We start from the raw sequence: 26,983 nt of genomic DNA, 5'->3' as shown, positions 1-26,983 counted from the left end.
GAGAAGCAACTTTGCCTTAGGTTCGACAAGCACCACTGGTTCTACAATATAAGGAGCCCCGAGTTAGCCTTCCGGATAAGTTCGATGGTACTTGTTCCAAGTTTCAAGGATTCGTCAACCAAATCAAGTTGATAACAGTTTTATAGCCCGAACACTATCCAACAGAGGAGTCACATGTTGGGCTTGTTGGAACCTTATTTACAAGACAAGCTCTATCATGATTGCTCCTTTGTTTGAGAAACGATCGTCCATACTAAATAACTTAGAAACCTTTTTGGAGGCGTTTGCAAAAGCATTTGGTGAACACAACAAGATTGGATGGGCTACAACAAAGATCCGGTCACTACGACAAGGGATGCGCTCTACATCAGTCTATGCATCGGAATTCAAGCAATTAGCATGCAACATCAATTGGAATAAAGAAGCGTTGATGAGTCAATTCTATTGGGAGTTAAGGGACGATGTGAAGGATTTGCTGTTAACTCTTCCTGATCCGCAAATGCTCAACGAAGCTATTAGCTAAGTTGTGAAGTGTGATAACTGCCTATTCCAACGTCGCCAAGACCAACGTTCAAGACAACATATAGTTTGCCACGCCCCAACTATGACGGCAAGCAGTGTGAATTCACATTTAGAGGTAGAAGATATGCAAATTGATGCGGTACGTATCAAATCCCTTACTCTAGAAGAAAAAAAGCGGCATATGGAGGAAGGTCTATGCTTGTATTACGGTGAAGAAGGCCACAAAGTTGGAAACTGCCCCAAGAAGCAAAATCGACATATTGTCAGGACTAGGGGCGTCTTTGTTTAGGAAAACGAGGATGCCCAGCCATAATAGGAACCGTGCGGCTGGATAGTGAAATATCGCAACAACAACCAGGTTCCTTTCTTTCTGCTCAACCTGCCCTTCGCTTTACAATCCCTTTGCTTATTGGCCCTCAGAAACTGAGAACCTTAGCATTATTAGATTCAGGAGCATCTGCTTGTTTCTTAGACGAAGAATTTGTGAAGCATCATAAGATCCCTTTAGTACAAAAATCCAAATCTGTTCACATTGAGGTCATAAATGGACGACCTTTATTATCTGGTAGTGTCATCCATGAATCAGAACCTATAGAAGTGACGTTTAAGGGCCATAGTAGTCATATTATTTTCAATATTATTAGAAACCCATCAAATCTTCTTATTCTTGGTCTTTCTTGGTTGGAAAAGCATAATCCATCTATAGATTGGAGGTTGCAGAAGATGACCTTTCCCACAAAACCACCCAAGAGCAAGCCTAGTAGAAAACCTTGAATAGAGAAATCCTTATTCATTGGAGTAAGAGCATTTATAAGATCGTCCAAGGAAGGCACACCATTTGTCATTTATGCAACTTCAACTATCGGGGAGAAGATCTCGATAGCAAGTACACTTGAGTAATATAAGGATTTTAAAGACGTGTTTCAAAAGAAGAATGCCGACATGCCACCGGAACACCAACCACATAATTGCGCCATAGACTTGCAAGAAAGAACACAACCGCCTTTTGGCCCAATCTACAATCTATCGCAGACAGAGTTGGCGGAGTTGCGGAAGTATATCAACGAGAATCTAGCCAAGAACTTCATCCGTCATTCAAAATCATCAACTGGAGCACCCATCTTATTTGTGAAGAAGAAAGATGGCTCATTGTGGATGTGCGTGGACTATCGAGGCCTCAACAAGGTAACAAAGAAGAATCGTTATCCGTTACCCTTGATTTCTGGTCTCTTAGAATAACTTGGACGTGCAAGGATCTTTACAAAAATTGATCTAAGGGGAGCTTACAACCTCGTACGAATGAAAGAAGGAGATGACTGGAAGACAGCGTTCCATACAAGGTATGGCCATTTTGAGTATAATGTCATGCCCTTTGGTCTTATCAATGCTCCAGCGGTCTTTCAACATATGATGAATGACATTTTTCGAGAGCACCTTGACGATTTTGTTGTCATCTATATGGATGATATTTTGATATTTTCCAGAAACGAGGAAGAGCATGAAAAGCACGTTCGTTTGGTCTTCGAGAAACTACGCGAGCGAGGACTATATGCCAAGTTGTAGAAGTGTTTATTTCACCAAATAGAGATGGAGTTTTTGGGGTTCGTTGCGACTACGAAAGGCTTGAAGATGGACCCCAAGAAGGTGGAAGCAATTGTGTCTTGAGAGGTTCCGAAGACGGTTAGAGACGTACAATGCTTTCTTGGTTTACTCAACTTCTATCGGATCTTCATCAAGAATTACTCTCAAGTTGTTGCTCCTCTCACTTGGTTGACATGCAAGGATAAGCTGGAATGGGGACCTCTAGTGGAGAAGGCGTTTCAAGACCTGAAGTCCGCATTTAGTACGGCTCCAATCTTATTACATCCAGACTTTACAAAGGCCTTTTATTTAGAAATTGATGCTTCAGATTTTGCTTTGGGAGTTGTACTTTTACAAATGGAAGAAGACAAGAAGCTCCATCCGGTTGCATTCTATTCTCGAAATTTCTCTGCTGCTGAAATCAATTATAAGATCCACGATAAGGAACTTCTTGCTATAATGGATTCTTTCCAAAAATGGCGTCACTTTCTTGAAGGAGTTGCACATACAGTGACCGTATACACAGATCACAAGAATTTGGAGTATTTCATGTCGGTTCGAGTTCTAAATCGATGTCAAGCTCAGTGGAGTATGTCACTATCTAGGTTCGATTTTGTTATCACTTATGGACCTGGAAAGCAACAAGGACTATCTGATGCCTTATCGAGGAGATCATATCTTGTACCAAAGTCTGAAGAAGTAGCGTTTGATCAACAATGTACGACGTTGTTGAAGCCAGAGCAACTTCGACTTTGCGCTACTATTGTGCTAATTGATGTTGACTTCTTGAATTAAGTACGTGCCGTGACTATTGAAGATTCAGTAGCCATTGATATCAAGGAGCGTTCCAATGACGAGAAGTTCAAGGTAGAGGGAGATCTTTTATACTTTGAGGAGCGGTTGTATATTCCAAAAGAACCAGCACGACTCCGAGTTCTTCAATCTCGCCATGATTTTCCAGCTGCAGGACATTTTGGATTCAACAAGACATTGGAGCTTATTTCTCGAGATTTTTGGTGGCTTCAAATGTGAAAGGATGTGAAAGTTTTTGTCTTCTCTTGTGACATCTGTTCAAGATCCAAGAATCCTCGATATCGCCCTTATGGACTCCTACAGCCATTGCCAATCCCACGTCGACGATGGTCTTTAGTTTCCATGGACTTCATCACGGACCTGCCATCATCGAACTCATTTGACAGCATCTTTGTCGTAGTAGATCGGCTTACAAAGATGGCGTACTTTGTTCCTTGCAAAAAAACATCATCCAGGGAAGTCACAACAAGGCTCTTTCTCGATAATGTGTATCGATATCATGGACTACCAGATCATATCGTATCAGATCGAGGAACCCAATTTGTATCAAAGTTTTGGAGATCTCTCTTTGAGATACTGAAGGTGGATATCAAGCTTTCTTTGGCTTTTCATCCTCAAACTGATGACCAAACGGAACAAGTGAACCAAGTCTTGGAATAATATTTATGATGCAGCATCAATTATCAGCAAGACGATTGGACCACATATCTGCCGCTAGTCGAGTTTGCATATAACAACACCCTCCATGCGTCGACTCAATACACACCATTCTTTTCTAACTATGGATATCATCCGAAGCTTGATTTATTGAGTTCGTCAACAATTAACAATCCAACAGGATTTTGTGAAACAACTATCAGAGCTTCAAAATACGTTGAAGCTTCAATTGCAATCCGCTCAAGAATCCTATAAGGCGATTGCAGATAGATTTCGGACTCAAGCACCTACTTTTAAAATTGGAGATAAAGCATGGCTTCTTCAATGAAATATCAAGACCAAGCGACCATGTGATAAGTTGGACTATCGAAGATTGGGACCATTTATCATTCAGAAGCAAATCAATCTAGTGGCATACCGTCTAGAATTACCGGCTTCTATGAAAGTACATCCAGTCTTTCATATTTCTCTATTGGAGCCTTATCGAGAGTCGTCTTTTCCTGGAAGAGTGCAATATTTGCCACCTAGTATTGAGATCGAGAACCATGAGGAATACGAGGTTGAAAAGGTACTAGATTTACGACGAAGGTGGGGCAAGTTGGAGTATCTTGTTTATTGGTGCGGCTACAACATTAATGAGTGAACGTAGGAGCCAGCTGAAAATCTCGCCAATGCGCCGCAAAAGGTACATGAGTTTTATCAACAATATCCTCATAAACCTAAGCCTGTTCGACGATAGCTTTCTTCTGAAGCTTGCTCACCCAAGAATATAAGAAAGGGGGAGAGCACCACCAAAATTCGTAGTTGATGTAGTTATTTTTTACAAGATAAAGTAGAATTTTTACAGTAGCCATAGTTTCGTCTTCTGATATGGATAGCGAAGAGATAGATACTATGCCAGTCAGATTATCTCAACCAACTAGCTCACGAAGACGATCCTAAGATTAAGAACTGCCTACACCATGACGACGACGGAGGATACCGAGTAACTGATCATTGGTGATTGTATTTGAGTTCGAGTCTGCTTACGATGGTCAGCCAGAAGGCATGTTTGCAAGACAATTTTACAATGAGGACATAGAAGTTCACGCTTGGTCAGAAGTTGAAGGTGTGGGCCACTACCATTGGCTTCAAGGGCCAATGAACCACTTACTTCGTGAACAACAGTTGGAGTTCATAACAGACATTATGCGACAGATCTTCATTTTCTTGCGTTGGTATTGATTAACAACAACATTGCTTCTCAGAGACCTCGAAGCTAAAGGAGGGGGTGATGTTAGGGACATAGTCATTAGAACCTTCTAGAGACAAGTTTCTAGAACCTTCTAGAAGCAAGTCTCTGGAACCTTCTAGAAGCTTCATAGTTGGTAGAAGTTACTTGAGAAGCTTCCTAAATAGGAATATATATTGGAATCGAGGCTGAAGAGTTTTTCAGTCTCGACAATACATCTCTTGGAGCTCTAGCTCACTTCTCTGGTTTTGTTCTTGTATTCATCTAATTAATCTAATTCTTGCCAGTTCTTCTTGAACTTCTTGTTAGATTTCGAGTCTGTATTTCTATGTCTGTGACAGATGTCTTGTTATGAACTTATGTCTATTTTTTGGATATAAATCTTAGCTAATATATAATGATTATTCTTTTTTTCTTTTTTTCTTTTTTGAAGGTTTATCAAATCATTGGTAATATTGTAATTTGTTATGATGTTTTTTTGATAACCATGTTTATCTTTTTAAAAAGTATTAATATATATTTTTTCATTTTATTGAAAAAATAAAATCCAAAATTCCATTCTAAAGTATTTGGATATATTTTATATAAATTAATTACAACATATTTATTTGTAATGAAATTGGTGGATAATGCAACTATTGGAAATAATAGAAAACAAGATTAGAAGAATACTTAGTTGGATTCTGATATGACTTTACACATATTTGTAGGTAATTGATATATTGAAAACTTAGCCAACAAGTTGGTCATGTGTCATTCATGTTGGTAACTTGTCGTACTTATGTAGAAAACTTATCTTGCAAGTTAGACATATGTCTCACAAGTTGGACATGTGTTGGAGGTCCTTTAGAACAGTGACACGTAGTTTTTAATTAGATAATATATATGGAGGCAAAAGTAAAGCCTTCTTCATTCTTATCAACAAATTTCTTATTATTACTCTTATTTCAAGAGTCTCTAGTCTTTTTGTCTTTGACAATAGCCATTCTAGCCTTGATATTATACCATCTTTGAGTAATTATCTACTCTTTTCTAATAATACAAGAGCATATTGATCCTTTGGTTATTTGTGATACATATCCTTCATTATTGGTAGTAATTAAAGAACAACAAATAATAAAATAACAACTAGGTCTAATAATAGGTAAAATTTGTGTAGTAATTAAGATTAATGGCTCTTGGAATTTGAAAGAATCAATCTAGGAATATTCAATAGATGTGTTTTAATTATATCAACATGAATTTCTTACTCACAAGTTGAAGGTGTTGAAAGTGAGATTTTTTTTTATTCCATCTTTTTCTTATGTAGTTTGGTTGATTTTGGTTGTCTTTCTTATTGTTTTGTTTTATTTTTTGTTCTTTTTAAAATCATGTCTTCAACCAATTAAATTAAATTATCATTATTATTATTATTATTATTGAAACATCAAAGATATTCTAATAATTTTCTGTTTTAGATCTTAAAAAAACTAAAAATTATTTTTACAAGATTATATATATTTATTTAATATAATAGTTGAAAAACATAAATCTAATTATTTTTTTATTTAATTCAAATCAATATAAATACGTTTTATTACATATAATGTTATTATGATCTTCTTCTACTATTATTTTTTTTCTTTTATTTTTTATCTGCATATATTTGTATCAATATATATTCTAAAAAATATAGCATTAGAAGATACAAAAATTGAATGTGGCATTAAGTTTAAAAAAATTTGTAACAACAATAATGATTTATCATTTTATATTATTCTTATATATGGTATGTATCTCTCTCTCTCTCTCTCTCTCTCTATATATATATATATATCTCTAGACACACATGTATCACATGTACACATACAAATATATCTACATATAATCATTTTTAAACTAAGGAATTTTATATCAAGTCAACAGTTTCTTTACTAATTAATTTATACATCTGATATCACCACACTAATTTCTTTAAGAAGACTAGAGTTCACAGTTTTCATAGATTTAACAACGAAACGATGTTTCATGCATTAGATAACACAACCATGCAAATTCGGCATTTACTCCAGCTTTGGGTTACTGTGATTGCCTGAACACGCTTTCAGATCAAAATAATGCATTGTAAATATTCCAACAGTATTCAGAAGATCATTTTGGGTAAGGTGCTATGACGGCAAACATCTGTTCTTCAAAGTGAAAAGAATGTTTAATCTACTTTTTCACTACAGTTACATGGACAACTTGCACAGTTTTACAAATTAAACAATTCTCAATTTCAGCACAAGACTCCTAGTAAATCCGGACGTTTTGAGACACAACAAACTCTCATGAACAGTTTTACTCAATCATAAACAGCACAGTAACATCAGCTTAAAATTAACGCAGCAATTTATTAAGAATATTACATATGTTAACATTGGTTACAAAACTTGGCATACTTTGAGCTTCTAGAATACTCTCGAGTATTCTGAAGAATACTTAAGCACCTACTCACTTCCATATATGTACACATTTAATAATTTTCTACACGAAGGTAACTATCACGCAAACCTACACCAGAAACAGGAACTAGTTTACAAATACGTTGCGTTGACAACGCCATGAATGTGGCTTGACCTTACGTTTAAAGAATTACTTTTCTAGGTTTAGGCGTGTTCTCACTCTTTTCCTCTCGCAGTGCAACGAAAGTTTTTACTTCACTAATCACAGGGTAGACAAAACAATGCCAAGGAGCTTCGCTTGGGGCCTTCCAGATTGGATTATCCTCCAAGGTAGTCTCTTCAGTCATGTCACTGTGTACACACCACACGACGTCCAGGTCGGGTTTTTCAAAATCAGCACACACTACGCATCCTAGTGACACATAACCATTTGGAGCCTTTGGCATCCATATGGAAATTGGACTCCCAGATCCATCTCTCCAGTTTCTCCACACCTGTAAAAAAACAACCAGACTTAGTTTTGTTGCTCCAAGTTCCAAAGCTTCCTTAACAAGTCGATGTAAGGCACTTACAAAAGATTGCATCAGAGGAAGGGGTTTAGCGTCTCTATAGTCTTGAGGGACTCCGAAATATTCAACAAAAAAGATTTTCTTAACGGAAAATATAATCAAGTACCACAACCGTACCAGAACGAAGTCCAAAGGCCTCTCGAATTTGTCATCATCGTATCTGTAGGTTATCACAGTCTGGTTGTCTGGATAATCTCCAACGAACGCAACATCTCCAAGGGATATGTACCTACAAAGAAGATTAATTCGAAATAGAAGAGGTCAGCGGTCACCAAAAAGCTTTAACCAACTCAGTGACTACATAATATTGTTGAATATGGTGACAATAATGAACTAGGATGTTCGTCACTCAATGTTAAGAGACTTGATTTGTTCATTCATTGGCCTATACTGAACATCTACGAACTACAGTTATTTCTATTATTAGTAAAACAAGTAAGAGTTTCCAGTGTTCCAAAACTACTTGCTTACTGTTTTATTAGGACCAAAAATGAAGGAACTTACTCAGGTGGCGGATCGGGACGCCAAAATGAAATACTATCCGTCGCTGTAACACAATCAGATCCCTACAACACAGGGAAGGACAGATCAATGAGCATAAAAGTAAGGGCATGGACACACAGTGCAAAGAACATGCAAAGGCTACCTCAGTAAGGACTTCGAAAAGCACTTAATACAACCTTTACAATGCGATGGCACTTCAAGTTATCTATATTGTAAAGAATGATCGGGTGTAGAAAAGGGTAGTTCCTACCAGACAAGATCCTTTATTTTTGTTGAAACTCCAAATTGGGTTGCCTAAAGAAGTTTCGCACCGAAACTCGTCATCTCCCAAAGTCTTTGGAGCTCCCTGTACCTCCCATCGTTGTCCAGAAGATTCTGAAGCATCAGAATGCTCAGGATGTGAACGGCCAGAATTCTCCTGGGTATTCTTGCTTCTCTTGCTATTATCCCATACTGATCCTGCTTTTGGACGTCTTCCTAACCTTCTGGGCTTCTGTCATTTGTGGCATCTTACATTCTTCTTCAATAAGTTAAGCAAGTATGCAAATATCCCAAGACTGAATTAATTACTTTAGGAATTAATTACTTTAGAATTTGATATGTATTACTAACGCGTACACTTAGAACTAGACCACCGTCTACTACAAGGTCCCACTGAGAACAAGAGAGACAATGACCTGAAGGGAATATGCTCTTCTTAAATTCGTGTGACTATTAACATGTACTTTGTGCCTAAAATTAGGATTTGTAAGAGAACGATCACATTAATAATCAGTTTATATATTTACGTATGGTTAATCTGAATTGATACATTTAGATGAATTGGTTGGTGTATATTCATATCAATTTAGATTAATTGCACACGGATATTATTCACATATGTACAACTGACATCAATCGATATGTCTAAATCGATAAGAGCGCATGGTGACTAACATGCTGCGCAATATGGGCGGACGACACGTTGAGCAGGAGAATCGGAAATGTAGACTTCGATGGATTCAATTATTTAGTACAGTATTTTTACCTTGGCTTTCGATGGGTCTTGGGGAGCTGGGCAAAATGATCGCCATTGTTGATGAACAGATCTGTATATTTTGGTGGCTTGAGGGATCTCTGAATCATTTGGGGGGTAGCACGATATAACTTGGGTGAAGTCCTTTGAGGAATGTTTCAGGTGAAGCAGGACCTGAGTTATTCCCAATTCGCTGGACTCACTCGACTCCTCCATGGACAATAGGTTACTCCATTCAATTTCCCACTTTATCGTACAAGGGTCTGTCAGCTCCTTCCTCGGGTCCCGCTCATGTGACGAGGGGCTCTGTCATAAGATATTTATATCACTTATGAGACTGTAAAATCTAACCAACAATCAAGAACATTGCAGAGAAGAGCCGATGATTGACAAACCACCTGCAGTGCTAGTGCACGTCGTCCACTTAAGTTCAAGAAATCCGTTTGAGAAAAATAGTGATTCCTAAAAGCAACCTTTCTCAACTAGGAATTTCGTGCCATTTAATAGAGTACAATTAGATAAAAACGACAAATGCTAGGCTCTTGACATGAGATATTAAATTAAATCGCAGAAGTCAAGATAGTTTACCAGCAGCATCGAAACTCTTCGATTTGTCAGCATGAGAATGTAATCTTTGGGAAGATAGAAATGCTCTTGATAAAAGTCAGAGAAAGCAAAAACTCCTGCAGTTTTAAAAACATCCATGCTTCCAATCGCACGACTGCTTTGTGCTAGCCGCAAAATGGCCTGCATTCACCAACGTAAAAACTTTAAATTTTCTATTTTTAAAATAATGTCACGAAAAGACTTTAACAAGTTTTTAAGTTGCTGACTCATAAAATACAAGAGAAATACCTGGCCATGGGCAGCATGAGAGTCGTAAGGAGTAAGAACGCCATCTCCTTTGATAGCACGAGGAAGGCGATATCGTTCAAACTTTCGATCGTGTTCAAAACGTTCGAAGCAGTTCGAGCAGCTGGTGCCTATGCCACTAACACTTAAAGACATGAAGTCCAGACACCCACTTAGAGGTTGTGCAACAACCCCAATCAAGGCCTTAACAACACCTTGGATGCATCCCGGGGCTCCCCCATCTCGAACACCATCAACTGGCTTTGATACAATTCCTTTTACTCCATAACCCACCCCCCGAGCCAAAGATGTAGTTCCTTGGACCATGCCATCTTTAACGCCTTCTATTTTTCGTGAGTTCTCCTGCACCGCGAAGTTTCTTCAGCAATCTCAAATAACATGAGGATTGCAGATATAAATGGAGCTCAAAGGATAACTATCGACGTTTTGAAGCCATTTAAGAGTGCTCTCACTTATCCTTAAATGGCAGCTTCAAGATTGAAAATTGATTTGAAAACTTGACATGGGTCTATATACTGACCTGATTGGTTCTGACGCGCATGAATTCATCATCTCTTGACAAACTTGCGGCGCCTCGGCTCATTGTTCCGAAAGTAGAACTTGTCATGCCAAGAACGTTCACACCTGTTAGAAGCTGAAGAGGTTGATGAACAAGGTCCCGTTTCACTCGGTTCAATACCTGGGCTTGCACCTGGCTGTTCCGCATGCGCCGGTTCTCCCGAAATACAGGGCGAAAGGTAATCTGACGTCAAAATATGAAAGCATTCGATCAGTTTTGATGCAGAAGTCGGAAAGATTTAACGCTGTTGACCTCTAAACTATTGTATTCTAACTTCAAAACTCGCAGGTGGTAAACATTCCTGTGATCGCGGTCGACTTTACACAGATTAAATCAGTTTGGTCATCAAATACCCAAATGCTTTCACTCACGACATTCTGTGGAGATTCTGGGAGTCTCTATAACTCAATTGCGAAAAATAACACTATACGATAGTTGTCATAAAAACATATGGTACAAACAAACATCAGTAAATTACATTCGGATGGAAACACTGACCGGCATTTTTGAGATGTTGCCTAATGTGGTAACCGCAGGACCCCAGATGCCAAGCTTTCCTTCAGGCCGTTGATCTGGACTTGCTTCTACTGAGAGCTTTAATCGTACTTCACTAACATCCAAGATCCTGAAAATAGTCACAAATCAGTAGAGCTGACTTAAAACAATGAACATCTAATTAGACAATACTTCCAATGTTCTAAGAAGCATGGTTGAACATTGCTTCTGTCAACTATACTATGATCAAAGCATTAATCATAGCTTAATACCCTAGCAAGAATAGAGGAAGGAGGAGTTAGCATACTCTATGCGGATTTCTGGGTCAACTTGAACAACTGGTGAATCAGATGAAAGACGATCAAGATGCAGATTGTTATACATCTCCAAGAATGCCCATATTAATGCTTCATGAACACAGATACGCCACGCATTTTCAGTAACCTGCAATTGATCCATTCATTCGCTATGGCCGCTTAATAATATATATATACAAAAAAAGTGAGCATCATCAATATACCTCATTAGAAAGTCACCTAGATTATCACACGTAAAATTTTAGCAGCATTCCTGAGAAAGCCTTTTTAGATAAAAATAAAATGTGAGTACCAGAGGACTTCGTATGATACACAAAACCAGTGCCTGAGCATATTAGCATAAAAATTAACGCATGATCAATATGGTAATCTGATAGAACGACGCACCTTCAAACTGAGATATGGATAAACCTTATCCGCTTCGTTGGTCTCCGCTTTCATGGATGCAATGGCTTTGACAACAAAGTCCTCACCTTCTTGAAGTTCAGGAGCTAGTAATACAGGCATAGGCGTAAGAGGAAGTTGATTATCTACTTGCATATAGCCCACAGTTACAGTAAACCTGCACCACCTCACCAAAACCATAACAGAGATTAACAACAGGAAGAAACTAAAGATAATGCAAGACACGTGATTCTTGTCTCAATTACTCAATAGCATCATAAACCTAGCACTCACCTACTAACATTGTCGCCTAGTCCCATCGCATAGATAACGTCCACCTTTTCCATAACGAAGAAAATTAACTCCCGTGGGTACTGGTCAACAACGGACAGACCAAATTTGTGAACCCGTAAAACTATCTCCATTTGGGAAGGGGCCTCAGGGCGTGTTTCATGTTCATCTTGCATGGGTTCTGTTGCACCTTGACTTGGAACCGATTGTTCAATTTCGTCTCCCTGTGCATGGTCTTTGTCTTGAATCTCTACCTCTGAATTGAAAAACCTCACTATTTTGGCTTCTGGAGCATCCAACACCTGAGTATAAAAAATGTCCTATCAGTGTTTCGCATAATAGGAATGGGTAATATACTCGTGCATGACATCTAAATCTGCTGGAATGCGTGCACACGTGTGGTTTGTGCTATTTCCTCACTGTGTTTGGCCAGTAATACGCGAATCAAGTAAACTTCATTTCACTCTCCAACAAATTTAGAAAAAATAACACACATCAGAACCCCAAATTGGATTGCATCACACAAAAATTTCATACCGAAACGAAACTGTTACATACTTAGAGTACAGAAATATACTTCTCATACACACTACTGTTAATTGAAAAAGTAGTAAATAAGGTAGGTTTTGCACACCCGAACACAAATGTTGAAGGATCCAGATCTGTCTCCAGATAGCGGGGGATGATCACCCATTTTGTTAATATCTATCTCAGCACTTCGGGGAACATCCCCGCGGACTTGAACAACCTCCAAGAGCTTTTCACCCTGCAGATTCTCCCATGCGAAGATAGCCGAAGAATGTGGTCTTACACTCCTCCAAGCATTCTCGTGTAGACCCTTCTGACGAAATTTTATCGTTTCCTTATGCGTCCGATTTTCAACCCTGTAATAAACACCACACCCTATCATTATTGTTTCCAAGGCATGGCTGGAAACACATATCCACGTCATCTAAACCGTAAAATTTACAGCATATGGAAAAATTTCGTCTACAGAAATTGCCTCTGCAGTGTAGAAACTTTACCCCAGGGATGCATCGTGACTTATTTTTACTCTCATATTGGAAAAACTAGCCAACAGAGAAATTCAATCATTGAGCCCACACTTCACAACAGGAGAAGGATGTTCCGAATATGAGAGAAGTTTAGCTTTCATCATTCACAACAAAGCTCACACAAAAAAATGAAAACAATCGTTGAATAGTTTCAGAAGTTAAATCAACACATACCTGTAAGGACCACGAGAGGATCCCAACTGAAAAATGCCATGAAATCGAGATCCATCCACGTGGCCATGAACATCAAGCCTGACTGATTGCCTTCGCCCATCAATATGACAAACGATTACGTCGATAATCTCCTCGTCATCAACAGAAAATGGAAAGGACCATTCTGATCCTTCCAATCTAATCTGCAAGTAAAAAGGACTCAGGCGTGTTAATTTTTGCGACCTCGACGTCAAATAAAAGGCCATATTGAACGAAATATTAATAAATGCTAGCTAAATCTAGAATCAGCTCTCTTAAAAGCCTCATGGAAGTCAAGGGGAAAATGTTGAAAAGAGAAGGCTGTATATAATACTTCAATCCACAATGTGCACATTCACCTGCAATTGAAGGGAATCCTGGATTGCTGGAAATCCAAACGTGGTCCGCCAGTCCCAAGGATGCAAAGTCACCGATTGATCAGTGCCCGCCTGCCTCAGCTCAAGAGGTCGTCCAAGACGATTTGTGAAAAGCGTATACGGACGTAAGCGGACCACCTATTCCATAATTGCACGGGTTAAAGTAGGTTCTAGAATACAAATTTATGACGCAAACGTACAACACGATTAAATTTCTCTAATGATTCCATATACTTATGAAAAGAAGTACCTGTGTTTGTGCAAACCCGTATGGATGTAACGTTGTTGTAACAAGGAATCTGAATTGCAAATTTTGATTATCAGCAACTCGGAGATCCACATTCCCAATCTGCGAAAAATGAAATAATTCAAAATACCACATTAATATCCTCTCATAAATCTTACACGAAGAAAAATGATTCACCAAGCTGCGCATCTGCTTGCAAACTTTAAAAAATATAAAAATTTATGCACATAAATATAAATTTAAGAGATAATCTATTTCCAAAAGTATTACTTCCAGAGGCTGCTTAGGTTTAAGTTCTTGCAATTTTCAGAATCCTCTGAATGTGCAGATAATGTTGAATAATCTGGTCATTTCTTCCGCCTAGAAGGCAACGCATCCCTAATTATTGTTTACATATTATCATTGTTATTGCTTGAAAGTTCCTTAAATCATAATTTGCATCCCAAGTTTACAGTTGAAGCATTCTAAGTTAGCCTTCTCAAGATGACAAGTGAGAACTTACTGGATCCTCTAGAGGCTGTAAGGGTGAAACAGGGCCAAACGCAGTGCTTTCAGATCCTGACAAAGCCACCGCTAGTCCCATAACCTTGGAGTCATAATTGGATAGCATTCTAGGAAACTGGTGCATATCCTCTTCGTCGATCTCCTGAATGTGCTTTTTGCTGACCCGACTTTTGTCGCTTTTGAACTTTTTTCGCCCGAGATGGGCAGCACCAACCAATTTGCACTTCATGGGAGGACAACCAGTACTATCTAACCAGCATGGAACGTAAAATTGTATAACTCTTGCTGAGATGTCATTGTTGCCATGGCAGTATTGCATGTGAATGGCCAGATCCCTGCAGTATGATGAACAGATAATTGCTAACCAAATTATTATTTCTGCTAAATGTTTTTTCTAGAGTAGTGCAGTGCATATTTGGACATTGTCAGCAAATTCTTTGGCCCAATAATCCTTTCAAAGAACTGGGAGAAGGCAAGAACTGCCGAATGTGCACATTACCAATTTAAAATTGAATTCTTAAGCCAAAAACCAAAAGATTTAATAAAACGATAATGATTAAATCATTCTTACAAGAAAATCATCCTAATGTATAAGAAAAATATGCTAAGCTTTCACAGAGAGGGATCTAATCTAAGAGGGCTTTTAAGCATAATGAAAAAATAAAGTTTATGAAAGTGACGTATTTTACCTGACTCCATTAGTGACAACTACTTCCTTGGCTGGGTCTTTTCCCGGTTGTGAGATCAAACAATCGTCCTGCACATCACAAGCACAAAACATATACGATTATATCAGGCGCAGAAAGTTCAAGATCTGCTTCAACTTTGAGAAAAATCGAACCTCTCACAGAATATAACAGTGGAAACTCACTTAAAGTATAGCAGGAGCATATTTGGAAATTGTGAGGCGTTGATGGATAAACCTTCTAGTAATAAGTACTATATTTTAACAATATTCAGATTTGTTCACTATTTTTTCGAGATGAAACACCACAAATCAGTTAAAAAATATTAACGTCTAAGTTGAATTAAAAGTACTTACTCCCTGGGGTTGCCAGCCACTCTGTGGAACCCACTTCAGATAGAGAGCTTTCCGCAAATCAGCAAGTATGATAGCCTTCGACCCCCCAGGCTCGACTGACTCACTTTGTATCTCCAAAAATTCCTTTCCATTGGCCTTTTCTGAGACTGTAAACTTGCATGCCACAGGCAAGAAGTTCATTAGCTCCAGTGGTGCAGAGATGGTTAAGCGCCAATCCTTAATAGGAACCAACTGACTGCTTTTCCCCACCTCCGTTGCTTTGCACTCGAGACAAAGCCAGACATCATTGTCATTCGAGTTACTGTCACGTTCTTTGACTGCGCAACTTAAAAGCACTTCGGTATTCTGAAGCTCACGAATACGAAGCTCTTTCGAAGGTTGCTTGACTCTACCCTGCTCCAGTTTACCTCTATGTGATACAACAGAACTCCAGCTACGCACAACGCCTGAAGACACCGATCCTATACGAGGCTTTACCTGTAGAATGTGACAATCACTCAGAATGTTAGCCACGATAATCAAAACTTGTTATCAGCAACTTCCTCATAAGCAACATTTTCGGATTGAATGTGAAAAAATTTCAAACCGTTGAGAGCCCTGATCTTGAAGGCTCCTACTTACAATAATCACTACTACACACACTCTACAACAATAACGTAGAGTTGTATTAAGAATTTACTGTAAAACTTCAATCACGCACCAACCGTAGAGCAGTCTCCAGCATCATAAATCACAATCATGTAAGATCTTACCTGAACAACATAGTCTGGTCCTCCTGTACGTAGAGTTTCAATTGGACAGGCAACAGAACTGTGAGGTTCTAAAACTCCAAGCGATATCAACAAATTCTTGCTACTATCCTTGCGTTGCCTCGAACGAACCCACCGGCGACGTCTTACGAATGATGTGTTTTTGTCACAGGTACTAGTTGGTGGCCAATCCCTAAGCGCATGAAAATCATTGGAGTAAGCCCATCCATCGTAATCAACAACTTCAGTTTTGTCGACTTGCCAGTCAGTCATCCAAACCCAACCATCCGGAAGTGGAAGTTGCGGGAATTCCTGCGCAGACAGGGAAGAGGCTCAAAAAGTGAGGATTTTACTTGTACTAATCTTGAACACATAGATCAGTCGTTGTTGCCTCCACTAAGATAATATCGACATAACACCAGAGATTGAAAACCATGACTGAGGCATAATTTAGAAGATTTTCTAAATTTTATACATTACCATTATGTAACAATTAATTTGACGTTTCTTATTGCACTAGTTTGTACATATTTTCAATTAATAAATAAAAGAAACGAAATACGGCACTTCCACATATCAAAATAGCACTTCGACACTTCGCCATATATGCCACTGCAGCTCTACTACTAGCGTTCCTACATAATCCATATTATCATTCATGCGCACTACTGATCATAAATTTCAAAAACATGCAAAGAATAGTAAGTAATACACTAAATTCTAAGTAAAAAAGTTTTTTTTTGTAAATGCATTATATAAATAACTTTGCACAGCCTCATAAGTACCAAGATCAAAATCCTGAGAAATTCTCAAAGGTTTGTACCTTGGAAGATCCAGAAAGGTCTCGAGTGCCAAAATGGCCTGGATCAGTAGGCAACGTCGGATGACTCCATGCTTTTCCAGGTTGTTTCCTTTGATTCTCAAAAACTTCTTCCTCTACAGCATTTTCGGAACCGTTGACATCCAATTCATTACCGTCTTTTTCAGAACCAAGAAGAAAATCTGGACACAAACGAGCTTCAAGTTGATATTCCGTTTCATTCACGACCGTCACCAGAGTTCGCACAAAAAGATGCTTCACTCCGTCGTGGACAACCATTTCACTGGCCAAATAATCCCTCCCTAAGTGCCATGGTGCTGGACCAAGTCCGTAATTTAGTCTTACTGGAGACCAGGGCCCGTTTTTGGTGACCGACACTTCAATTGCCCCAAATTTCTGTGAGCTTTCATTTTGCTGAGACTCTACATCATCAGAATCTTCGTCATCAGCTTCCTCTCCATTCGCGGTAAAAACTTGTGCAGCCAAATTTATAAAACCATTTTGACATCCTTCATCAAGGGGCTCTTTATCCTCGTTCTGTAGTTTGCACAAATCACCATCTCAAATCAGAAAAAAAACCACTACCGGGCAGCATAAAAACTCGCAAATAAATCGATGAACAAATGCACAATAACCAAAAATTGTGCAGCAGATCTATGTTCACTTCGAAAAGGGCACATCCAAGTGTTACGAGACTGGGCAACCAAATCTTCAAAAGATCATAAATTACCTGCTTCCTTTTAGGTGGCTGAAGAGTTACAGATCTAAGAGCAAGGGAAGAGGAAGTGGCAGAGTCACTTTTATCTTCTCTCCATTCATCCATCCCTTTATCAGTAATATTGAATGAGCAATACCCAACAGGTGATCCTGCGAGTGACAGATAAATCACAATATCCATGTCAATACTAAAGATAGACATATGTAGGATACACTATTGTAATTGCAACTATTTGGAAGCTTACGGAACCTGAGTTCTAACGTTAGTTGTTTTTGTGAATAACAGTAAAATTTCATAGTAAACATACCAATGGCGAGGTCGGTAACAACAATCTCGGCACGATTCGCTTCCTGGTAGGTGTATTGCCATCATCGAAAAAGATACTATGTCAACTGAGAATTGAGCTCCGGACAAAGTCTTTCATTACGTTATGTGCTTTTTCTTTCAAAGGGACACAACAATAAAGCTGGAAATAGAAAAACATTTTCAATGCTTCAATTTGCCAAAGTGTATCAGTAACAATCTGAAAAATAAACAGATGAAAGCAGATGAAAACGTACCCCTGATCTAACTTCAAAGACAAAGAGTTCCTCCCAGAAGACATGTGCTTGATCAGTGTTGTCGTCTTTACAGGGATTCACACATCGAGTACGAGCACTCTGGAACTGTGGCTGCTTGCTATTAGATGTTGCATTTATAGGCACTATACGGAGTGCTGCCATATATTCCCTCCCTCCGACACCGTGATCCGCTGGCAACTGAAACCAAAAGTGTTTATTATAAAACTGAAAGACGCTGTATCTACTGACAATCAAACCTTTTCGCACAATTGCATCATCTTCTAGCTGGATGAATTACTACAACATTTAATAAAACGTTGCGTAGTAAGGCGGTATGAGTGAAAAAAAAATATTACTGATGAACTCACACAGCTTTGAAAATATCATGCAGCAAATCGTACATCAAACAATCTTACCACGGCATCACCAATCCGGATTGCCAAAAATTTCGCAGAGCGCCCCTGCACTGTATCGTGGTGAATAGAGTTATTAAAACAACGAGTAACTGGCAACTTAATGGTGACAGTCCCGTTTGATAATAATGGCGCTACTTGAACTTTTCCACTGCCCTCAACCGTTCTTAGCCAGACTTTCTCTCCAATCTCATTGTGTGCCATTATGAAAGAATTCTTGTTGCTTTCATTATCCACGGAAGTATCTGTACTGAGTTTCGACAACCTTCGACTAAGGTTATTCGAACTTGCACTCTTATCCTGCACATTACCAGAACGAGAAGTTTATTGAGCAGGAACATTACGAAACTCGAAATCAAATCATTGAAATCAAAGTAGTGCGTATGAAATTCTAGACAATAACTTACTCTTAGGAAAACTTGTAGTCACGTTCAAGAAAATGTTATATTGATAAGGTGATTCAAATGCACATTGATGTAGCTTGTTTTCACAACAGATGAAAGAGAACAAGAAATTACTAGGAATTCGTGATTTCTAGAGATGTAATAAACAAATCACCTGAAATTCCTGTTTCTTATTGGATTCTTCAAGTTTATTTAACTTCATCCAACTTGAGTAAGCTTCCAACAACATGTTTGCATTGGCGACAGAAATATTAACATTGAAATCACTTTCAGTGTTGATGCGAACTCTGGAAACTGTAGGTCGTACTTTGTCTTGTGGATCACTGTCATACTCGTATCTGAATCACCCATCACAAGAAATCCATTCAGGCTGGAGATCTATCTTCAAAAATCACAACCCTCACCTCTACGCGAGAGCCTTCCTAAGAAGGAATGGGCAAAGTTCACATTAATGAACTAGTACTCAACAAGTTCCATTTTCTAACCTGGGTTTGTACATAGAGAGTAGAAATTTCCTATGTTCAGTTTGCAATAACAGTAGCAGTTGAATTAATAAAGAATTTGTTAATGCAAATATGAAGTCACACCTGACAATCGCAACACAGGGTTCAACAAGAGGCTCCCAAACGTCAAACTTGCTGTTGTACGTAGTAGTTGTCAAAGAGAAATTGAGAACTGTGCTAAACGCCTCCATTCGACCATGCAAGCTTGCTTGAACGCCTGTAATCGATACGTCCAGCAGAGGTGCCATCTACAATCACAAACCAATGTTTCATTGCTTTGGAATGTGAGAGGCCATAGCTGCTCTTATAAAAAAAAAAGGGATGAGCACGTCATATTCTTCGTAATAAACCACGCCAAAAGTCCTCGTTTAGGAAGTGCAACCATTAAATGAACACACGATGTAGAAAAAAGAAAAAAAGTTTCAGAGGCATGTGTGCTCCTAGGAAATTTGAATGATTACTTAAACACTTAGTAGAGTGGAAATAAACTGAAAAGGCGCAAACGTTTATTGCAACATACCAGAAGCTTAATTTTGAGCATAAAATCACAACCAGTGCAAACAAATCAGTTTAAAAACGTTCTTGATACAATCATATCAATGCAGCATCCCCAGAGAATACAAAAATTTGTGCTTACAAAACCGCCGAAATCATCATAGAAAGTCGCAGAGATACTCTTGACTTCCAGAGCCACAGACAAATTGTCCGGCTGTGATTGTCTTCCTAAATTCGCCAACCCAAGGGCACTTTGTGTTGGAGGTCTTCCATAACTTCCAGGCTTAACAAAAAAAGTTTTTGCCTGCAACAAGCAATATAATGTCTGACGATCGTAATATACTACTCTAGTTTTTAACGATTGTACAAGCAACTAGGATAGTTAAGCAAATCTTATGGACGCATCAACCACGCTTCGAAGTGCAGAAAAAGAGTATTGCATCATGATGTGCAGTAATTAAAGAACAGATACAATACTTGAAGGCACAATCTCCAAGAAAAAAATAATAGAATTGTTCCTCTCACCTCGTTCTCTACAGGCCAGATACTCAGCTGTTGCTGTCCTGGTTTCAACGACCTCGTGGTCCACAGACTAGATTCCGCAAAATTAGCACTGCTGACAAGATCATTCCGTACACAACGGATACTCTGCATGACATCTTCATCAGGGCGGGAGTTCTTGCCAGCTATGCAGCCAATTACTGAATACCCTGGTGGAGGAACTGGAATCCAGAAGTAAACACCATCGAAGTGTTTTTGTTTAGAAATGTGAGCCAATTCCTGGAAACGTTCTGGCTTGCTAATCAAACCCCCTTCGTCTGTGTCACGAAGCACAAGCCCTGTACCTGGAGGTTCGTATCTGCATAAAAATATAGAAACGATATTAAGGACATTCCTTTCAAGCTTTTACAATCTATGCAGATTAAATTCGTGGGGAAGGGCTGTTATAATATGCAATAAGCAAAAGAAGACCAGGCATTACCCCTCCACGACTATGTCACCAAGCATGGCACACCCCGATGGCACGATGGGTCGCCAAATGGAGATACCATCTTTTGATCCATTGCCCTTGTTCCACCAAACCAATCTGAACCTCCCCACATTCTCGTATATCCTACCCGATGAGACTACCGCTGTTAGTAACCCAGTGGTGCAAGCTCCCTCTTCGTCTGCAATGACATAGAGAAATCGTTAGAAGAAATTGACACAGGAATCTTTGAAAAGGTACTAGTAAGCATGAGAAGAAACTGAAAACAGACGTTCAAATCAAAGGCGAGTTGCCGTTAATCCCAATCTAGACAGGTAAAGAACGGTGACAAAACAGAACACCAAGCGGTTATCTTTGTGCAGGACTTCCTCCCAGCACAACCTAGTCAAAGACTGAATCAACAAAAACATATACCTTCATTCATAAGAGCAACACAAAGATATTTTATGCTAACCACATCGTCGTTAAGGTGACAACATGAAATATCGTTTTCCATAACCTGCTAATGTGCGACACATGTCATAGAATTTAGTCAAATTCTTAGAGTTTCTAAATGACGCACCAATGGGCATTAATGTACGCGACAATCTTGTTTGTGGATGGTCTGAGCTTGGAACTGTTTCTTTGACAGTGAAAAGACCATATTTTGAGATAGCAAGACGAAGATCATAAGCCTGGGGTGGAATAAATTCCTTCGGATCGTTTTCTAGAAAGAAAGTGCCAATTGAGTTATCGGCACGCCAAAATGCCCACTTATTATGTGAATCCACATCAGCAGACCTGCAATCCCAAACTTAATGAGGACATTTCATGAGCATTTGAAATTGTGAAGAAGAGTCTCAGCATCTACAGTTTCCTCGATTACAACTCCATATTAATTAACCAATTGCGAAATGCCTCACCAACACGATTTGAAGTTACTGTGATGACAAGAATGCTAAAAGAGTTAATCTGCAACGTTTAACTACTGTCTCTTTTAACATCAACAACATCTGCTTCTAATCGACAGTAGACACATTAAATATGTTCAGTTGTTAGAAGGAAATCAACTCACCTACGATGTCCCTTAATGTTGATACAATCTCGCATTGAACATGGTGATATAAGTGCATTCAAAACGCAGATAGTTGCTGATGGAGGAGGTTGTTCCTGTCCTTTCCAAACCACACAGCCAAGAGCCACATAACCTTCTGGTGGAATTGGCAACCAGACACAACAGCCTTTCTTCAGCGTGTCCTCGTCATCAGATATGCTGATGGCAGCATCATCCAGTTCTTGTTTAATACTACGCTCACTCAAGTGAGAAGACCTTCCATCCACGCGAGACTTCACGGAATCGTCAGAGGCAAGGCCCATTGAAGTCCATACACATTTAAATCCTGTAGGTCTCTTCCCTCTCGCTAAGGCCATGTTGATTGTTAAGACGCCCTTCGATGGGGGCTCATCCCTGAAATTTGACAACATCATATGTCAATAGATAATAATTTTCATACAGAAAGCACTTAAAATAACTTCTGAAAATCATGAGATTTTTTCTTTAGTAAACTTACAAGGGTGTTACACAGTCACCAAGTACCGCAAATCCAGGCGGTGGTCTAGGGCGCCAAAAAGCAAGGTGCGACCCACCTGCTGCAATTTCAGAGTCTACAAGACACGCTTCAGAGTTAAACCCTTTATTTAATCACAAAGGTGACCACAATAACAACGACCGAGCAGTTTACGACTAATTATTTGGAGCACAGGGTAGACATTTTAGTATCTACCTAGAGAGTTTCTGTTTTTCGAGATTTTTCTCAGAAAAATATATATTTATGTATATATATATAAACCAACTTTGAAATGCGTAGGAACAGCCTTACCATCATCTCCCCATATCTTTTCAAATTCTGAACACTCAATAGTGACCTGTTCAGATGTGATGCGCATAATAGACATGACATCATCCTGTAGGCGTAAAATGAGCTGGAGAATACTGAAGGAGAAGTTCATATAGATCTCTGTCATGCTGACGTGAATGTTTTGTTTCCCTTCCACCTTTGAATAGCTTAAACAAGCATCAAAAGGCTCCAAAACACTCACACCACTTGTTGACTCCACCGTCAAACCATTCAAATTTGCTGCAAGTTCCATATCATCTCCCTTCATTGAAAACCTGCAGTAACAGATGAAAGCGAAATTATCCACTAAACTGGTCCTCCAAAGTTCCATACATGTCATAACAGGATTACAGTTAAGAACTTAACAAGAGATAAGGAAATGTATTTATACACGTTCATCACGCAGATATTGAAGACGCTACATAAATCTCAAGAACTCAGAAAACGGATAATGCTTGAGATCACCACACTACGTCACGTGACACTCTTTAACAGAAGATTAGACATATACCATACATAGAACATCTTCAAAATCAAGAAAGTAAGAACACAATGACGATGGAACCTACAAATGTCAGAGAATTTCTTTTGTACTCTTGATTAAACTACTAGTCATATGCCCGAGCGCAAGATAATTAAGCCAATACTTGATTGCACAACAACCTGAGGTCATAAAAAGAATACCTGGCAAAAACATTCATACTGGCACGGAGATGTCGCTCAGGAAGGACCAAAGTTTCGGCTTTTCGACCAATACTGTCATAAAGGGTAAGGTCTGGGCCAATTGCCTGTCATGCATTTAGAGCCTGTCAATACTTCAACTAAATGGCAAGCATAAACACTATTCTGGAGTGAGATTTTCAAGAGTAAGAGACAAAGGAGCTGGGGCCAAATCGACAGACGGCAACAATTCAATCCACATTAACAATCACGCTTATGTCAACCTGCTCGTTTATAGAGTTTCACTCTCCTGACATGTCTAATCCAAGATACAAAATAAATGATTAATTTAAATTTGCAAACAACCGAATGTAGCACACCAAAAAGATCATCGAAGTTCCAAATTATTCATCAATTATCTACTTAGTAAATCTTAATCAAATTGATTTCTCAATTTAGGCAATCCCGAAAAACATCGTAGTTAAAAAAAAAAAAACGATAACCATCTTCATGTATGACACTGGCAGGTGTTAGCGATTCCTTCCGAGCCATAAGTAACATCATAAATTGAATACATTAGTTCTAATTTACGTTAATGAGAGGGGTATTCTTAGGAAATTGAAAAAAAAGAGAGACCCCAGCATTATTCCATGTTCTTGAAGACACAGTACCTGTAAGTCAAAAACAATCTCCACAGGTGGCTTGTCATCAGCTTTTTTCTCAGTATCCTTTTTATCCTCTACATGTGATGAAACGGTGCTCGATGCATCAGAATCCTCAGGAGGTCCTTCTATGTAAACTCCATCTTCTTTTGATGCTGAATAGCTGCTGTTGCTGCCGAGATAAAGAGAAGAATCCAAGTAGTTGCCATTCTATCACAAAAGTAATATTCAAGATGAATTGCTGACCTTTGAGTATCTAATTTATAGTTCAATCCAAAAAAGCCATCATGTGAAGTTAGGATGCAATTACTGCATGCACTGTATTGCTAAAGCTTGAGATAGGATTGAGACAAAAGATCACGACAACGCCTAAAGAGATAGCCAGGAAAATACCTGAATGATCACATTCCTAAACCGCAATCTTTTACCATCTCCGACGAAGATTATGGCCTCTGGAGAAAACATAGACAAATCTTCACCATGTCGGTTTAAAAGCCGCAATTTGTTTCCTTGACCGTCATATACATACTCATGCACACCTTCATGGTCAGCAACCAGAGGTCTTTTCGGTGAAATTCGAATTTCCTTCGTCGTTTGTTTGTATATGTGGTCATTAAGAAACATCCCATTCTTCATGTCAAGTGGATTTTCGTCACCCTTCTCCGCCAGCGTTTCGTGCATTGATGGGACGAAAAATTCCCCAACTGCTAATAGAAAATCAAAGGCAACCACTAACCGAGGACGCTGAATACGGAGAGAAACCTGTTGTTGGGTTGGACTAAGTTTGGCATCAACCACAAGCATTGTCAATCCGGATCTGCAGATTACGACTTCATTGTTCAGAAATTTTTCAACCAGAGATGGTAACTGCACGACGAATTAAAAGCAGGTATCTATTTTGTTGGAGAAAGATTGAGTATATCGACAAGACACACATCTATATTAAGCATTTAGGACGTCCATTGTTTTCAAGATTATCAACACTAAATACCATAAGAAAACCGGGATTGATTTGGATCGCTGCTGTTTATTTGACCGAAAAACTGTAAAATGTTTCCAGTTTCACATGATTGCTAAAATATTTTAGGAAAACGAAACCATGTCAAGCGGCGAATATAAGTCATATATAGATAGCAGTATCATACCCCCATCCACGTGGTGACTGTGAAGTTCCAACTGCAGTGTCATTCGCTTTTTTCTCTTTTCTGTTTCTTTTAGCAAGACCAGGGTCACCTTCCAACGTGTTCGGTGCTTTATCATCTGCATGGCCAATCATGTATTGCATCTCTGGATCGGTTCCTTCACGTTCATCTTTCAGACTAAGCCTTTCTAGTGATGCCATCACAACTGAAGCTCCAACGTTGTTTGACTTATATGACGCCCACACGCCAATTATCTGCAAAGAGTAAACAAAACATAAGATGTTGAACAAAATAGCTAACTATATCAAAAAATCGAAGAATTATTTTTAGCGAAAATTCCACACAAGTTCCTCTAGCAGCTCACACGATGTGAACTGGAGATTCTCAAGCATGATTTACTTCTTTTTTAATAACCTCGATCTCTCTTTGAAGCCTAACCTGGACAGTCGCAAGAGATGCATCTCTGGTGCCACCAACAAATAAGCGCAGTTCAACCAGATCAATCCCCACTCCAACTTTGATCGTAGTGTATGGCTTCTCAGATGACGAGCCATTCCCTTCTTGAACTTGATCATTCGCTGCTTGTGGCTCCTCAGCAACAATGTCTCTACTACTAGCTCCTTCTCTATCCAGCTTTTGAGCTTCATCCTCGGCCATGAGCTTTTCCTGGGCTGAAGGAGTTTTATCATAGAGTGTAGGAGGTAAGTCTGGTGTTTCAGCCATGTTCTGTGTCACGCACTCAGTTATCACTTGATATTCCTTGTCTGAAAGCGATGCCCGAAGCTCTTCAACCTGCCGGCGAAGACATGTTTAAATATTAAAACAAGGTAGCGCCTTCATTAGCATCCTCATGGTCGATGCGTAAAATTAGAGGTTTTCGCGTTCATGTTCAAATACCACTGATATTCGAGGTTAAAATGTTTACATTGTTACCCGAGCAATGAAGATACGGTTTGATACAAATTTAGATCCATAAAACTCTCACCTCAGATCTATTTCGAAAATCCTTACAAGCAAGGAATTCAACGAGTTCAGGCCATACTTATCAACTTCAGGGCACACTTATACTTGAGGCCGATATTCAACTCTGAAACTTTAACAAACGTGAACAAGATTGGACAGCAGCTTAAAAACCGCGTCAATGGTAACCAGATACCGAGCTCGATCCACATAACCAAGAGCTCATGTCGAAGTGACTGGCAATACAAGTAGGCAATACTTCGAATTGGATCATTCGAGTAAAGAAATTAAAGCACAGACAGACGCATTATTAATATTTTGATGCAACAAGGCGTGTACGGCGTTATATCTGGGTTCACACAGAAGAGCTGAAAAAGTACG

General features: G+C 39.0%; 1 protein-coding gene across 5 annotated transcripts in view; it reads right to left on the bottom strand.

Annotated features, from left to right (window-relative positions):
- Positions 1-7,156: 7,156 nt before the first annotated feature.
- LOC112275048 (uncharacterized) overlaps positions 7,157-26,983 on the bottom strand; it is a 33,588-nt gene continuing 13,761 nt past the window's right edge. The window contains exons 31-69 of one of the 5 annotated variants that reach the window (XR_002967630.3): positions 26,081-26,434; positions 25,646-25,896; positions 24,894-25,317; positions 24,510-24,710; positions 23,863-23,966; positions 23,161-23,453; positions 22,852-22,945; positions 22,356-22,748; positions 21,864-22,081; positions 21,296-21,482; positions 20,839-21,172; positions 20,456-20,617; positions 19,903-20,066; positions 19,470-19,653; positions 18,915-19,211; positions 18,499-18,696; positions 18,246-18,288; positions 17,951-18,087; positions 17,224-17,757; positions 16,404-16,712; positions 15,652-16,128; positions 15,299-15,366; positions 14,608-14,944; positions 14,109-14,207; positions 13,841-13,996; positions 13,464-13,645; positions 12,869-13,118; positions 12,238-12,536; positions 11,947-12,121; positions 11,550-11,686; positions 11,246-11,372; positions 10,709-10,930; positions 10,171-10,530; positions 9,904-10,062; positions 9,328-9,621; positions 8,551-8,675; positions 8,301-8,362; positions 7,914-8,025; positions 7,157-7,721 (exon numbers count right to left, since the gene is read on the bottom strand). Coding sequence is in view for 3 of the 5 variants with exons in the window: in XM_024504993.3 (XP_024360761.1) it covers positions 7,410-7,721; positions 7,914-8,025; positions 8,301-8,362; positions 8,551-8,793; positions 9,328-9,621; positions 9,904-10,062; positions 10,171-10,530; positions 10,709-10,930; positions 11,246-11,372; positions 11,550-11,686; positions 11,947-12,121; positions 12,238-12,536; positions 12,869-13,118; positions 13,464-13,645; positions 13,841-13,996; positions 14,109-14,207; positions 14,608-14,944; positions 15,299-15,366; positions 15,652-16,128; positions 16,404-16,712; positions 17,224-17,757; positions 17,951-18,087; positions 18,246-18,288; positions 18,499-18,696; positions 18,915-19,211; positions 19,470-19,653; positions 19,903-20,066; positions 20,456-20,617; positions 20,839-21,172; positions 21,296-21,482; positions 21,864-22,081; positions 22,356-22,748; positions 22,852-22,945; positions 23,161-23,453; positions 23,863-23,966; positions 24,510-24,710; positions 24,894-25,317; positions 25,646-25,896; positions 26,081-26,434 (8,952 nt within the window). In the remaining 2 variants the exon portion in view is untranslated. Of the gene's footprint in view, positions 7,722-7,913; positions 8,026-8,300; positions 8,363-8,550; positions 8,821-9,327; positions 9,622-9,903; positions 10,063-10,170; positions 10,531-10,708; positions 10,931-11,245; positions 11,373-11,549; positions 11,687-11,946; positions 12,122-12,237; positions 12,537-12,868; positions 13,119-13,463; positions 13,646-13,840; positions 13,997-14,108; positions 14,208-14,607; positions 14,945-15,298; positions 15,367-15,651; positions 16,129-16,403; positions 16,713-17,223; positions 17,758-17,950; positions 18,088-18,245; positions 18,289-18,498; positions 18,697-18,914; positions 19,212-19,469; positions 19,654-19,902; positions 20,067-20,455; positions 20,618-20,838; positions 21,173-21,295; positions 21,483-21,863; positions 22,082-22,355; positions 22,749-22,851; positions 22,946-23,160; positions 23,454-23,862; positions 23,967-24,509; positions 24,711-24,893; positions 25,318-25,645; positions 25,897-26,080; positions 26,435-26,983 lie in introns of those variants that run through there. The other 4 variants (XR_002967631.3, XM_024504993.3, XM_090246299.1 and 1 more) reach the window with 4 other exon arrangements.

This window comes from Physcomitrium patens, chromosome 22 (assembly GCF_059467195.1).
Source record: "Physcomitrium patens ecotype Gransden chromosome 22, ASM5946719v1, whole genome shotgun sequence".
NCBI lineage: Eukaryota > Viridiplantae > Streptophyta > Bryopsida > Funariales > Funariaceae > Physcomitrium > Physcomitrium patens.
Note: the sequence above shows the minus strand (reverse complement) of the source record. Positions and strands in the feature narration are given on the sequence as shown.